The sequence below is a fragment of the Periplaneta americana genome, chromosome 1, assembly GCF_040183065.1.
Source record: "Periplaneta americana isolate PAMFEO1 chromosome 1, P.americana_PAMFEO1_priV1, whole genome shotgun sequence".
NCBI lineage: Eukaryota > Metazoa > Arthropoda > Insecta > Blattodea > Blattidae > Periplaneta > Periplaneta americana.
In genome coordinates this window covers 53,554,513-53,569,692 of record NC_091117.1, presented here as the reverse complement: position 1 = coordinate 53,569,692, position 15,180 = coordinate 53,554,513, and the positions used below count along the sequence as shown (strand labels likewise).

The 15,180-nt window shown below is 33.9% G+C and overlaps 2 protein-coding genes across 2 annotated transcripts in view; one reads left to right on the top strand and one right to left on the bottom strand.

Annotated features, from left to right (window-relative positions):
- Positions 1-3,245: 3,245 nt before the first annotated feature.
- On the bottom strand, positions 3,246-9,039 carry LOC138695824 (translocon-associated protein subunit gamma). The gene is made up of 5 exons (XM_069820081.1): positions 8,719-9,039; positions 8,330-8,457; positions 8,068-8,159; positions 6,189-6,320; positions 3,246-3,421 (listed from the first exon to the last, which is right to left on the bottom strand). The coding sequence occupies exons 1-5, from the start codon at positions 8,849-8,851 to the stop codon at positions 3,355-3,357; spliced, it is 552 nt and encodes a 183-aa protein (XP_069676182.1). The 5' UTR covers positions 8,852-9,039; the 3' UTR covers positions 3,246-3,354.
- Positions 9,040-9,141: 102 nt separating this feature from the next.
- The window catches only part of Fbxl4 (F box and leucine-rich-repeat gene 4), a 33,946-nt gene continuing 27,907 nt past the window's right edge, over positions 9,142-15,180 (top strand). The window contains exons 1-3 of the mRNA XM_069819982.1: positions 9,142-9,391; positions 9,894-9,987; positions 11,984-12,179. Of these exons, the coding sequence (XP_069676083.1) occupies positions 9,185-9,391; positions 9,894-9,987; positions 11,984-12,179 (497 nt within the window). The 5' untranslated portion in view covers positions 9,142-9,184. The remainder of the gene's footprint in view (positions 9,392-9,893; positions 9,988-11,983; positions 12,180-15,180) is intronic.

Below are 15,180 nucleotides of genomic sequence, written 5' to 3'. Positions count from 1 at the left end.
CTGTTTACCTTCTTGGGCATGCGTGTTGGACATGCTCTCTAGGTGTTCCCAACATTCTTAATATTGGAGATTTTATGAATTTGATAATATCTTGTTCTTCGATAAAATTATTTAACTCATGATTGTAGCATAGTCTCCATCCATTCTGATACCAGAAGGACCAAATAATTAATATCCTGTGCAATACTTTCCACTCGAAACAATTCGTGTCATTCTCATGGTACCTTGTTTAGAGTCTATGCTTGTAACCAGTTTGTATTTTTGTTTTAAGTTATTTATTGTACTGAATTTGAATATATGTGTATGTTATATATATTTGTACAGACCCAGAAACAAAATTTGGGCCCACCTGAACTTTCCAAGCTTTAGTTATAACATACTATGCATGCTCAGTAATCCAAGTGGCCCAAATTTTGTTTCTGGATCTGTACGCACACATTTACTACTTATTTACTCATAGTTTTCTGCCCAAGAGCAGTCTTTGACTGCATTCTTCAATCTTTTCTATTTTCTGTCTACATATCTACTGTACATGAAAATATTTAATTACCATACTCTAAATGATTACAAGAAATAATATCATTATCATAAGAATTTTCTTATGTATACAAACAAGTTTTAATGGCCTTAAAATATTAGTAGGCCTACATTTACTCATTCGTACTTGTGGTAGTAATGATGATATACAAAGAAATTAAGTCTGACTGACCAGGTTATGAGTTGAAAACATAACCAAATATTCGTGAACACTGTAAATTAATGACTATTTAATCAATTTTGTCATTCTACTACTGTCTGAATCTGTATATGCCCTAAGATTTTAAATATGTGCACTCCTATCAGGAATATGACATACAATTACACCTTTTGTGACTTAATTCTAGATTTTATAAGATGAGTGAACATTTTTGTAGCAAAAATGAGGAATATTTGATCTGTTAAATAAGTTTCTTAGAAATTAAGACAGAAAATGTCGTACAATTTGTTTCTTTCCATACCAAAAATATAATGAATATTCTGCATGCAACATTGTATAAAATTTACTTTACTGCTATTCACATAATTTTTTTCACATGATCTGAAAGAGAGTAATAAGATTACCTGTAAACATTATACAGTAATATATCAATGTTTATAAAAGTATTTTGTTAAGAGGTTGTATGTATATTACTACAAGTTTATAATAACGATAATTTCTTTTGATCTAAATAGCCTATCTTTATTGCATACATAGGAAATGTGGTAATACCTAAAGGCTCTTGCCCTTTAGAAGTAAGTCTATTGCTGAGTGTATTTTACATTTTCACTACTCAAGAACATCACCAAAGCTTGAAGATTGTTTCAACGATCTTTTGTCTATAAGGTTGGGTTTATTAGTTTTATGTAATCCATATTGGCTCAAAAATAAGCTGCAGTTGAAAGGAGAGAAAAAAGACAATAATCAGAGAGATTAAGGGAAGACAAATTACTGGTAGCAATTTCATTCTACAGAGTTTATTACGTAAGATGCAATTGACTGCCCTTATCTCCCACAGCTATCGCATACATTTAGCACAGTTGCTGTGTCACGGCCCAGCTTGTCTCTCCTGAGTTGTGCATAAACTAAGAAGTAATGTGACTAGATTAAGCTTACCTTTATTTACAGAACATGCTGCTAGAGAAGCCTGGCACCAATTGAACACGTTATTAAACACTTGACGAATTTCAGCTGTCGAAGTTGTTGAAATCACAATCACTGAAATGCTAAATGAGGCAACAATTTTCTCGAACCTCTTTGTAAGGCCACTCCTAATTCAATTTCCCCAGTTGGAACACTTAGTTTTCTCTATGTTTAACACAGCTCCAGTTCTTTAAATTCTTCTATAGTCCCGTCGCTCTAATTTCCGGCAGCCAATAGCGTTGCAGGTCGGTTACATTTAAACGTGTGCGTCTTGTGATTCGCTGATTCATTTCTTAAAGCTCGATAAATGCTTAATATAATCGCCAGCCATTTTAGCTCTTTTTTTGGCGTTCACAGAAAGCACACGAAGACGTTATTTGCCGCTCAATTATTTGCTGAGTTACATTGCGTTTGATTTATTATCATAGAAGCTACGACATGATAATGTTTAACGGTGTGGCAAATAGATTCCTCGTATGGTAGCTCGGCAATGTGAGAACAAAAATGGCGAACGATACTACCTACCTACTACTACTAGTAGACTTTATAGAGCCTTTACTTTCTAAGACGTAAGCAAAGGGGCGGAGTCACGCCGGAAATAACAGCGTCGGGACTATAGTAATCTACATATTGTCGATTTATTGGGAACATGTACATTGGGAAATTTTTGCATGAAAGTTAGCTGACGTCCCACACACGACTCTGTTCTTGCACAGTTTAATACAATAAACACTCGTTGCTCCCTAGTGTATAACATAGTGAACAAAACTACACACAATAAGAATGAACAAATGTGTATTCAATCACACAACAAATGAAACTGAACAAGGCTGAGTAATACACACTGTTTACAGCTAAGGCGCCTGCAAGACTAATTTTGTTACGAGAAAACGGTGGAGGCCGCCAGCTGCACAATCAGTGCTGCCTTCCTACCAAGCTAATGCTTTCCGAGCAATGCCGGAGACCTAGAGTTGTGTCATACATGAGAAACTCATTATATACATACCTACCATAGAATTTCCCTTCAACATATTTATTTTTTTGTTAAGCATGGTATCATTAACTTCAGTAGTAACAAGTAAACTTTTTTCTTAACAAAGAGTATACTGGCCTAAGGCATAGTGTTATGTATCCAACATATTTTCATTGCCACATTCATTGTTATTACTGACTTCACTATAAACTTGAACATTTTTAAACAGTGCATGACATGATGAAATGTCGTAAAAGCCAGGATCACAAATAGAAGCCACATCTTAACTTTTCAGTTAAAATTTGGATAAAAAGTGCGGCTAGTTTTTGGGCCAATACAGTTAAGATTAATCTTAATATCTGTTTCATTTCAATGCACTGTCTGCAAACAATAATGAATGGAGACCATTTGCTTCATTATTAAGCAATAAAAAGCAGTGAAAGAGATGTATATGTCCAACTGACAACTGCGAGGCAAAATGGACAATTTTCAAAATTCTGAACAATAACAGACAAAAGTTTTAAACAGAATTAGCCTCTCTATCTACTTTACTTTATTAAATTAATAGGAACCAGGGTATCCCTAAAAATTGATCTAGAAATGAAAACTCCATTCCTCTTCGTGATATTTATTTACCAACGTTATGAAGACATATAGATGACATATAATGGACTGACACTGAAATATTTTGCACCTTTGCAAGGGTACTTGTACTCGAATTTCACTGTGATCCTGTAGAGAGCAATGCGAGCAGTCCTCCAGCAGCACCTACTGACAGGACATAATTTCTGAACACAGAATTAAGGAAGAAGTCTATATTAACATTAAGTTTTGGAATACATCTAAAATATGGGTATCATAAAGACGACGTTCTTTCTCATTACACATTTAACACATATCGCAACAATCAATTTCTTTACCATTCTGTAAATTATGATGTTATAGTTCATATTCTTTAACTATCATTTAAAAGCCATACAAGAATGAAATATTTACCATTCACAAAACTAAGACATCTGACTTCATTTAAAAAGTGTACAGTTTGAGTAGATAATGTGAGCGAAATTTCTATTCAAATAGACGTCTCGTAAGTTCAATTATTTCTTTGGAAATTTACTCAAGAGTACAAATGAGGGTTTAAAACTAGTGGCCATTAATCCTTTAAGAAAGAAGGCCATTTCCTTGCCTTCATAGCCATCTGGCTCGAGAAGGTAATTGCAACAAAAGGTAGAAATTATTATGCAACAAAAACAGAAAATCAGGAAACCTGAATGAAGAAATGCCCAATGAATTTTCTCTGAAGTCCCTCATTCTAAAACAGAGTTATTTTACGTTCTAAGGAATCTCAGGTTTTCCTCTTCTGAAGGAAGCAGCATACAAAATTCTTATCATCCTTAAAATTCATTACCCTTGGCCAAATTTGAACCCATGAACCATGATTAGATAATATAATTTCAATGTTAGAAAGCTATCCAAATAATAACACTGTCAGAATATTGTTGCTGCGCCTCCAAAATCTGCTATGTGCATTTAAACAGACTTTTAATTCTCTTGATTTTCGAAGCTACTTTCGGTATAATTTCATCATTTTTCATGAAATGAGTGATATTATACCAAAAGTAGCTTTGAAAATCAAGGAAATTAAAGTGATAACGTTTTTTTCTTTCTCCTGCAAAATCTGTTTAAATGCACATAGCGTATTTTGGAGGCGCAGAGATGATATGTTAATAAAAATTATGCAATAATTGTACTCTCCCCTCCCATATTTCTTAGCCATGGCAAGCACATGAGCATACAAGGCCTGTGCTGAGCTAGTAGGGAGTAAGTTGCGCCAAAGTGAAGTGAATTAAATTGAAGTATAAAATCCTCGTTTTAGATCATGTGATCTGTAATGATAATCTAAGAAATATGGTCTTGATCCTTCCATTGATGTCTTGGTCTTCCTTGATCTCTGTCTCCTCTTGGTCTATATACTGAGGCTAATCTTGGAAGTCTCTCCCTTTGAAGTATAAAATTAATTAATTAATTAATAACAGCAATCAGAGTAACAGGATGGCACACTCTTAAGAGTTAGCCCCGCCTGTTTGCAAGTTCCAGGTCTCACTGGCTCCGGTGGGTAAGGGCCCCAGCACAGGGATATGTGTGAAGACTGCAACCGTCAGCGAGGCGATGTGGGACCATATGATCACCATTATAGCTCAAGGAGTGGAAGTAGCAACCCCATCACTGTCCTTATTCTGCACAACGGTCGTAATGTGGCCAGAAGACATTCCATTTACTGAATTACCTCATCATGTATCACGGATTCCAGATTTCCGCATTTCCAAAAAAAAAAAAAAAAAGATCTTGCAATATAAGCTTAAAGGGAAAAGATCTATGAAACGATGGATGGCCCAGTTTCTTTGAAAGGACGGAACAGGTCGAAAGGCCTAATCCCTGAAGTTGATGATGATGAATAACAGCAATAGTACTATGCATTTAAGTTATAATCAGAGTATTGGTACATCTAAGAAAAAAAGTTTGTTCATGAAACTCATGCATGAATATTTCCCCAAAATATGGACGAAATGTTGTGACCATGTGCGCAAAATAGAGGACAAATATTTCAAATATTTTAACCGGAAATGTACGACTGATGCGAAAATAAACAATGTAATCATCTCCTAATCCAATGAGAGTCATGAATCATCATAATAGTGGTTCTGGTACTGCCAACCTAAGTTCAGAGATGGACTCAGATTGGTAATCGACAGTGGGGAATGCAAAGCGAGCGTGGGAAAAGGAAATGAGTTAAGGTTTCCGCCATAACTGCTTTTTGTAAATGGTTTAGAACGCTATATAAGAACGCTAGCTTCATGTTCTTATATTTATAACAATCAATGAAGAATCAAATTTAATGTATTAATGATTTTTATGCTCGACCGTGCCGAAATGTAGTAATTATACACCTGGTAGCAGTCCTTTAATGCATGTCATTAAAGTACACCTATTCATTAAAATTCAGGTTTTCGATTATTCTCGGATATGCAATCGAAAGACGAGGGAAACGTCACGGAGGCTGGAAATCCAATACTGTTGCAGAAGGTTATGTTCTGTTACTATAATAATTAGCGTTAATTGTAAATAATATTCAAATAAATTCAATTTGTCATCTCGTTTTTCAATTCTAAATCAATTTCCAGGTTATATCAAAATTAGTTCATGTTATTCTCTAGATTATATCGAGGTCAATGACATTACTGTTTCTCGGAAAAAATCAATACTTTCACATATGCGCACGTCTCACAATTTACGAGCTATGCACAAGGTCACTTCCGCTCTTGAGTCAGATACGAATAAAATGAATACTTCTGAATAATTTCAAGTTAGAAATATGGTCGAGCATAAAAGTTGTATGAAACTTGCCTAAAATGGTAATTAAGACGCTTGTATGAAAATTACGGAACTCACTTGCGCTCGTTTCATAAACAAACATACTCGCGTCTTAATTACTATCATTATAGGCTCGTTGCATAATTTACTATTTCTTTACTACGGCCACCAAAGAAAGGATACACAGCTGGTGTGAAAGTCTTCAAAATGTAGAAGCTGGAAAAGATCACCAGAGCTAGGAAAAGAGCATTGTTGTAGAAGATGGAAAATGTTGTTGCTTCGTAGTCAGCAACTTCATTTTTCTTCCACAGGATTCTGCAATAAAAAAAAAAATGATTTTATGAACATACCACAAAATTACCCACTGGAGAAAAATGAATTATATGTAGAAACTATTTTTATCCAAACATAATAATGTAACATAAAACACTGATTAAGTATGCTAATACAACACTTTAAATAAAAGAAACACTCTTGTACAAAAGAGCTGCTAAATAACGTGTGTTTTTTATAAAGCTATACGTTATGTATTAATGTTCTTTTGGAAATAATAAGTATCTCTGCACAGATACTAAAAACAATAGTTCGAAATTGGACATTTCTTTCACTCCCTCACTGGATGGTGAGGAAAAGTTTTCCCACCCCCACAATATCAAAACAAAGTCTTAACTATTCTGTCTGTAGTTCTTACAATAAGTTCTGGAGAGTACAAAAAATAACTTTGTAATTATCTGTAAATACTACAGGTTTTGGTTTTTTTTATGAAATTAATATTTTAAAACCTTCTGATTATTATTCCTAATGTGAAAACACTCAGAAAAAGTAAGCGGAAAAAAATCGTATTTAGATTTATTAAATTTACGTTTGAGACCGTAACAGGCCACTCGGCCTAATACTTGTTAGGAAGACGACAATGATGATATTTACGTACTTACGGATATGACCGATTGGAAGTGGTGGTCAGCCATTTTGTGTTTGATGTTTATAACAGGACAGGAGTCATTTGGCTCTGGCACATGTACTGACCTCTCATGCAGTACCGGCATGTTCCTTACATGAATTTATTTTCGCGGTACATTCCAGATCAAATCAAGCAGTTCCTTTCGTGTTCTGGTTATACATCTTGCATATACGAAGTTTAGGTTTGGTTAGTTTACTGTAGGTTTTTATTAACCAAGTCCACGCAAGATCCTGTCGCAAGCCGCACGTGTATAAATCGATGTTTGATGTCCCATTAATTCGATATTTGATTGTTTTCATTTTGTTTGTCACTTTGCGATTGGTTCTACTGATGGAAGGAGCGTGTAGTTCTACATCTCGTGATGGTGGTTTATCTGGAGATGTCGGATATTTAGCAGAGCTGATGTTCAAGAAGGCATATCCAGAACATCGTGAACATATGCATTGTTTTTTCATGGAAGTGGGAGGTAAATTATCATAGTTTGCTATTTATTGAACTGTTTCGTCGTTGATTAAGGTTAGATTATATTGACTTAGGAATGTTAAGTTGATCGTTATTATAAATTGAAATATAATTTTAAAATTGTCTATATTTAAAGTATTTTGTTTTTGCGAATTTTTTGTGTTTTGAATTTACTTGCGAAAGTTGGGAGTTTTTATATATATTATTTTTTTTTTAAGTTATTTCAAATTTTAATGTTTTCCGCTCATTTTTTCTTAGGGTTTTCATTTTTGGGGCAAAAATTGAGGATTTCTGGAATGTATTTTTCACGAAAGGTCAGAACTAGTACTTACAGATATTTATCAATAACTTACCGGTATTAAAAAAAACAATGATAAGTAGGCCTATCATTTGCATTCCAATGAGATCTCCGATATGAGAAAATCTGAGCACTACAATTACACATAACTAAGACAAAGCTAATTATATAACTTTCCTTGTGCGTACCAGATTTGAAAAAAAGTTAAAATTTGGCATTTTGATTTATGTTGGATTCGAAGTGATTGAGTAGAGTATTGTTATCATTGCTGCATGAACGTTAAGCCATTTCATTTCCTATTCAAAAAAGCCATTTATCACTAGTATAGTGATGCAGGCTACCTTTCATCTTTCTCCTTCTTACTCATCTTCTTATCCTCTGCCAGCTTCCTAGTCATTTCCCTGGTCACTGCTTCTTCTCGCTTCACAGCTACCTGTTAACAGTATAATGTTAGACAATTCATTACCATTTTATCATCTCCCCAATGAAGAATATACCTATATTGAAAAGAACAATGGTAAATGACATACTACTCCTTCACTAGGCCTATTTTCCACTTAAAATTCATGCAAGTTAAAATATATCCTCCACGGTCGAACTCACCTTGTGCTTCAGAACAAATTTGGTGTTCTTATAAGCCAGAGCAACCAAATACGTACTAGCTAACGTCACGGCAATGAAGGAGATAATTGAAGAATATAGATCAATCATGTGTATTCTCCAGAATAACCCTATAACAAAACAATTTTAATATAAAATAAACTACATAATGAAATTATAGTCATGCTTCAGAAGGGAGGCTGAAAACAAAGAATTAATAACGAAACGATTGGTTATATTTCACCTAATCCATAAAACATGGGTTTAACCCTAGCCTATTTTTTTTAGACTTGGTAATTTAATATTTATTAAAATTACAAATACTTTATACAAACATAATACAATTCTCCATCATTTAAGCAATTACTGTTTCCTCGTTTATATTCACTTACATATTGGTATAGCTGACACAATAAATGCATTTCCATAAAACAGTGCAGACGATTTTGTTGACACATTTCTGCTAAAATCTTGAAGCAGTAATTCCTCTTCTTTCGTAAAGGCTTTTGATTGTTTACCCGACATTCTGCCAAATTATGAACGAAAATGAAAATTAATTTAATAAACTCTTGTGTTCACAGCTGGATATATTTCAATCCATTCACAGTCACAAACTTTGTACAAGTGAACGAACAGTCCTGGCGTAAATAGGTCTTTACGTATTTTCGATATTACGCGATGTGGTACCGGTTTATCGACAGTCGACGCAACGTGTCACACGTGGCGCATTGTGGGTGCAGTGTTGCCAAATATGAAGAATTTTATGTTGGTTTGCCTGTATAAACAGTACAAACACGATATTCCAGTTCACGTGACAATGTTATTGGCCAAAAACATAAACGTCATAATCTGTCAAAAATGGAAGATGCAAATGAGTTAATAGTGTTTGATGATTTGAATACCGAGGACAGCGACATCGTATTTATTGAACAATTCGTGCAAGATGTTGTTGGCTTCAGTTCACAGTATGGAAGTGATATTAGTATATCGTATACAGCATATAATATTACCGGAAAACCTAGTAAATTTCCTGATTATGGTGACTTTCCACAGGCATTTGTTATGGTAGGTTAATTTAATGGTTTTTTCGTCAATCACACGGTAACGTTTGCGGAATTTCGACTTTTATTTATTTAATTATGTCTCATACTGAATTAGTGTGTGCTATTTTCCGATTATTGTTTTTCAGGATTGCATGTAACCAATTCTGTTATATGAAGCAGAACCGGTTCATAAATTTTAGTAAATTATGTTCATAATATTAACAAGTAGCAGAGACAGTATTTCGGCAGATTTCCTTGTATCTAATGCTTTCAGTTAACAGAACTTTATCTGAATATTGGATCTTTTATTTTGCATTAATTTGCAGAACTTGAATGAAATGGTCTGTTTTATCAGAGATATATAAGCCTATTCTGTATAATTTGGTACTTATTATTTTATATATAATTAAACTTACATGAGTAGTTGTTTCTGAAAGTCTGTAGTTACAGTTTCTTTTGTATGACAGCGATGATATTCATGTTATTCTTGAATTTGTACTAGGATGAATTATTATTTATTACAGAGAACGTATGGAAAATGGTGGAATGAAGCGCCTTCACGAACACCTTCGTTCATGCCACAATCACTAGGGAAAATAATTAGTCAAGATTTCATAGGTACGACTTTGTCATATCATAATTATGGATGAATATTCATCCATGTCATAATCTTTCACATGTACCCTATATGTCACATTTTTTAATTTAAGATTGGAAGCATAAATTATAATATTCTTACTATTTCGGTAGGTTATTACAGTTAAAGTATTTTAAGGGGAAGCATACATCTTTGAGTAGGCCTATTAGTACTGAAAAATTTGTGATATTCAATTTTTTCTTTCTCACCAATGAATACTTTCAGACTTAGCAAATTCGCTGAGAAAAAAATTCGAATTTCATCAAATTTTCAGTACCCAAAGGTGTATGTTACCCCTAAAGTCTTCATATAATATTATCTTGTGAAGTAATAGGTCTTCACAAACTATAGAATAATAAAGCATCCTGAAATTAAGCTTTTCAAGAGCGCATAGTCATAAGTTGGCTTTTGCTGTTTCTTTAGATTAGATTTATTTACCAAAAATTAAACCTCATATGCATTCATATTAAATAGTTGGTAATTATATAATAAGCATCCGCCAGGCCGCCATCTTCCCGCAATAGAGGTCCAGGGCACATATTTTCCGGTTAGAGTTTAAAGAGGCTGATAAATGCCAGTCATAAGAAAACATTGAAAATTGAGTTAATATAATTGGTATGTAGGCTATATATTTGGTAATGTATGTGCTCTGGACCTCTATTGCGGGAAGATAGACTGGCCGATGCTTACTGGTATTATGTAATTACCAAATAGGGAATTATAATTTTAACAAATTTGTTACGATTAGTGTCTTACATTTCTTTTTCCTTAGTTTAAGATTATTTTTCAAAATATCTATTGTGAGTAGGCTACGCGTCAGTGCTTATTCTCTAGATCAGAGTTTTTCAACCTTTTTCAATGTGTGGCACACTAAAATTATAATTTAAAATCCAGTGGAACACTCAAAAAGGCCTAGTCTAACTGTGTGGTTCCGAACCAGGGGGGAGTTTTTTTAAGGTTTAGGAGGGAATGAAGGATATAAAATTCAAATAAATGTGATAAATTTATATGCATTCATGTATAAAATAAAATATTTTCGATTTTAGAGGCATTATAAGGGTGCATGGGGCAAAAAAGGCTTAGGAGAAAGAAGAGAAACAAAATATCTGTAGCCTACATATGATTAACAAATAGAACTAACACTTTTTTTTTGTATCTTTATTTGAAGTTTATGATAGAAATATAATATTTAATGATACAAAAATTATTCCAATGCAATATTAGTGTGATAATAATTATGGTAGGTCTGTTATGCATGTTTTCTTAATTTGTTAATTAGGAAATATGAAAATATACAGTATTACCAGGCCTGCATGTTGTTCCAAGGTATTTAGTCTACGATTTTTTTCTCATGTAGACAAGTAAAGTATGATATTTTTTAAGGTTGGTATAATATTCTAAATTTATTGACTTGAGAACCCTAGCTGCACGTCACACATTCTCTTCACTGTGTTTGCTGAATGTTGACTTGTGCCGTGTTCGCTGAAAGTTGACTCCTGTGGACACACTGTTTTTTTACTACCGGTACTTTTATTTTTTTCTAATTTTTGCTACGACAGTCTTTACATTAGCACACCTGCAGATAATTCGCGGTACATTGGTTGACAATGGTTGCTCTAGATAATGATTGTTGACAATGTAGTCATTGTTAACTTTTAGTACTGTGGATTGTGAAATTTGAGTTTTGGTATGAGGTCAAGTGCGTTTGAATTCTTTTCAGCTCATAGTGGTCAATACACATTAAACTTACTCTACAAGTCGTATCCTCAGTTGTACTGATGTTCCTGGGACTGATCTCAGTAAGTGAACAATAATCCGTGCCAGCAGCTTTGAATGTGTCAGCTTTAAAATTATCAGATCTGATTTCCTGCGAATGAGTTACAAAGAGTTTACTCATTACTTTTAGAAACTCTACTTTGAATGATCATAATTTTACAATTCTTATGAATTTGAAATTGTATGGTGTACTTTTGACAGATTTGCAGTTTGAGGAATCCGTATATCCATTCAAAGTAAGCGTGTACGAAACATACAACCCTGGTTCAGTTGTGAGAATATGGGCAGCAGATTACCAGAATAGATGGAGATTGCTGTGGGAAGGAGAACCCCAACATGTTGGACACACTCCAAGGGTCTTCTCTCCTGTGATACGAACTATCAACTCTCCAACCAAGTAAGTAATAATCTTTGTAATGATATATGTTAAATATGCCTGTGGCAAGCAGGATTACAGATCTGGAGCTTATCTTTCTCCAAATAGTTGTTGGAAATACAATGCAATGCGTAAAGTAACAAGTGTATAAAAGCATCTTTATTGGACTAGTTGATGCAAGACTTTCCACACAGTTGACAGGAAAATTGTTTTCTATGATGCTTGTTCATTTTAAGGTAATTATGAAGTTTGACTACTGCGCGGTTTTTTAAATAAGGGCTCTTGATTATAGGGTAGTTTTATAAGGTGAAAACAGTGTTTTAGTTTTTATTTTTTCGGAAATTACGGGAACATATTTGTTTTTGTTTAGTAATTTATTACCATTTATATCGCGGAATTCGTCAGGCATTGTTACGATTGATGATTGGGTTTCAATGGGAATGGTTGTGATTGGTTGCTGGGTGAAGGAGTTTGTTTGGTCGATCAATTGCAATATTCAAGTATCTGTCTTTTGTCTTTATGACTTCGATGGGAGTGGATGGAGGAGGGGCTCGCAGCAGAATCATTTTGGCTGTGGCGCATGTGTGGACCTCTCATGCAGTGTCAGCGTGATTGTTAACTGGATTTATTTTCGCGTGCACATTCCAGATCAAATCTTCGTGCTCCGGTTACATATCTTTCATATACGAAGGTTAGGTTTGGTTAGTTTGGTGTATATTAATCAAGTCCGTACATTCTGGATTTGCGTAGATGATCCTGTCGCGAGGCGCACGTGTGGATAGTGTGTTGTGCACAGGGTGTAGACTGTCTTTTGTCTTTATGACTTGGATGGGAGTAGATATTGTGTTGTGCATGGGGTGTAGAACAAGTGAGGTAGAATTTATTAGATTGAGGGAAGAAGAATTGCGTGAATTCTTACCTTATTAATCATGGTGTGTTGATATCTGATAGTTGTGCGTGTGGTAATAGTGGGGATATTTTGAAAGCAGATTGGGAGATCCTATATTCACCACTTCACGTCTAATTGGTAATTATGGATTTTGGACTGTTATTTTCAAACTTTAATTTTCGCCATATTTTACCACTGTAAAAACGATAGAAATACTTTCAATTGTCGGAAATCACCTATAATATGGTAATCTAACTTAAACTAACGTTCGGGTTAGGTTATAGTTGATTTCCTACAAATGAAAATATTTCTATCGTTTTTACGACGATGAAATATGGTGGAAATGGAAGTTTGAAAAAAATTGTTCAAAAGTATTCAAACTCCATAATTACCCTTATTGCTTCATGAATACTGTTATGTTTTTTAGCCCTGATATTGTTTGCTCTAAGAATTCTATTAAAGTATAAAAACATGAACACTAATCTTTGAGAACATTGCTTTGCTGGATGAAGTGAAGCAAAAAATCAAACTAGTTTTAAATGAAGCCAGGAGAGAAGAAAAAGGACAAAATTGGAGTGGTATTATAGAAGAATCCAGAGTTGCTGCATCTATGTGTTGCAGTAGATATACTAGCAAGTAAGTTTGGAGGAACTTCAATTTGACTGAAAAATTTTAATTCAAAATTTACCCTAATTGATATTTGGTTGTACCAAGTGTCATGGTGTAGATTTTTTTTTCTTATAAACTTATCTTTCCAAAAAAGAAAATACACGGGTGGGAAGGGGTGGAGTGAGAATCACAGTTTGGGATAGAAATCTCTGAACAGGCGCTTATAATTAATTATGAAGCCAGTTACAGAAAATTTGTGTATGAATTCATAACACTTATAATTTGAGTGAAACGGGTCCTAAAATATTTATAGAGTGATTGAAGGGGTCAGAAACAATGTTTTTTTTTTTTTCAGTAGGTTATTTTACGACGCTTTATCAACATTTTAGGTTATTTAGCATCTGAATGAGATGAAAGTGATAATGGCGATGAAATGAGTCCAGGGTCTAGCACCAATAGTTACCCAGAATTTGCTCTTATTGGTTTGAGGGAAAACTCCGGAAAAAACCTCAACCAGGTAACTTGTCCTGACCGGGAATCGAACCCGGACCACCTGGTTTCGCGGCCAGACACGTTAACCCTTACTCCACAGGGAAACAATGGGGTATAAGTGCACTTAAGTTACTTATAAGAAAATGTGATTGAAAGTTTTTGAGCTTGTAAGAAATTCAGATGCTGATTTTTATTGATCTGTCCTATATTTACACTTTACTGGCTTTAGTTATTTAATTCAACATTCTTATGGCTTCAGGGATATTCTGTCTTGTCTACCCAGTCTGTGAAAACTTACAAGTTGCAGAATTTTTTATGTTTGTATTTGCACATTCATTCATTCTTACTATCCAGTTACAACTGTTGTGATGCATTCATAAATGATTACCAGTTTGTCGAAACATGTTTCCTAAGTTGATATCCTGATTTCTTTTCGCTGTTACAAGACTATTTTGTTCGTGGTTTTAATATTATAATATTGCTTGTTTGTTCTGCTTGTTTTAATTTGGCGATAGTCATGCAAATCCCAAAACATACATCTGAATTACCACAGGCTTACCAGAAGTCTTAACAGCATATCACATAGAGGCTGCAATTTATATAATAAACTTCCACAGAAAATCAAAGAACTTAACATAAGAAAATTCAAAAAAGAGGTAAAGAACATTTTATTAACACATATGCCATTTTGCACAAATGAATACCTAAATTTAAAATTTTAGAATTTAACTTTTCTTGATACTGCCCTTGACTATTTATGTTTCAGGAGACTGAAGATCAAGCTTGTCCTATATATATATTTTTTTTTTTCTCTCTCTTTTTTTTCTCTTTTTTTTTTTGCATGTCACTTAATATTAAGCTGTTAAATTTATTTAGAATTAAGTCTATTTTTGTATTATATTGTATGTTATGTCATTTTTCTTGTGTACTGACGACGCCATGAATGCTTGTAATTCTATTCGGCTAATAAAGATCTAATCTAATCTCATCTAATCTCTTGACACAAATGTGAAAGAACTTAATTTCATAAGA

Excerpts from the sequence above, each read along its gene's own strand:
- LOC138695824 (XM_069820081.1), bottom strand. The coding sequence starts at position 8,851 with ATGTCGGGTAAACAATCAAAAGCCTTTACGAAAGAAGAGGAATTACTG. Across the intron at positions 8,458-8,718 it reads TGTGTCAGCTATACCAATAT|GGTTATTCTGGAGAATACAC; the intron begins GTAAGTGAATAT and ends GTTTTGTTATAG. Across the intron at positions 6,321-8,067 it reads AAGAAGGAGAAAGATGAAAG|AATCCTGTGGAAGAAAAATG; the intron begins GTAGCCTGCATC and ends TTTTTATTGCAG.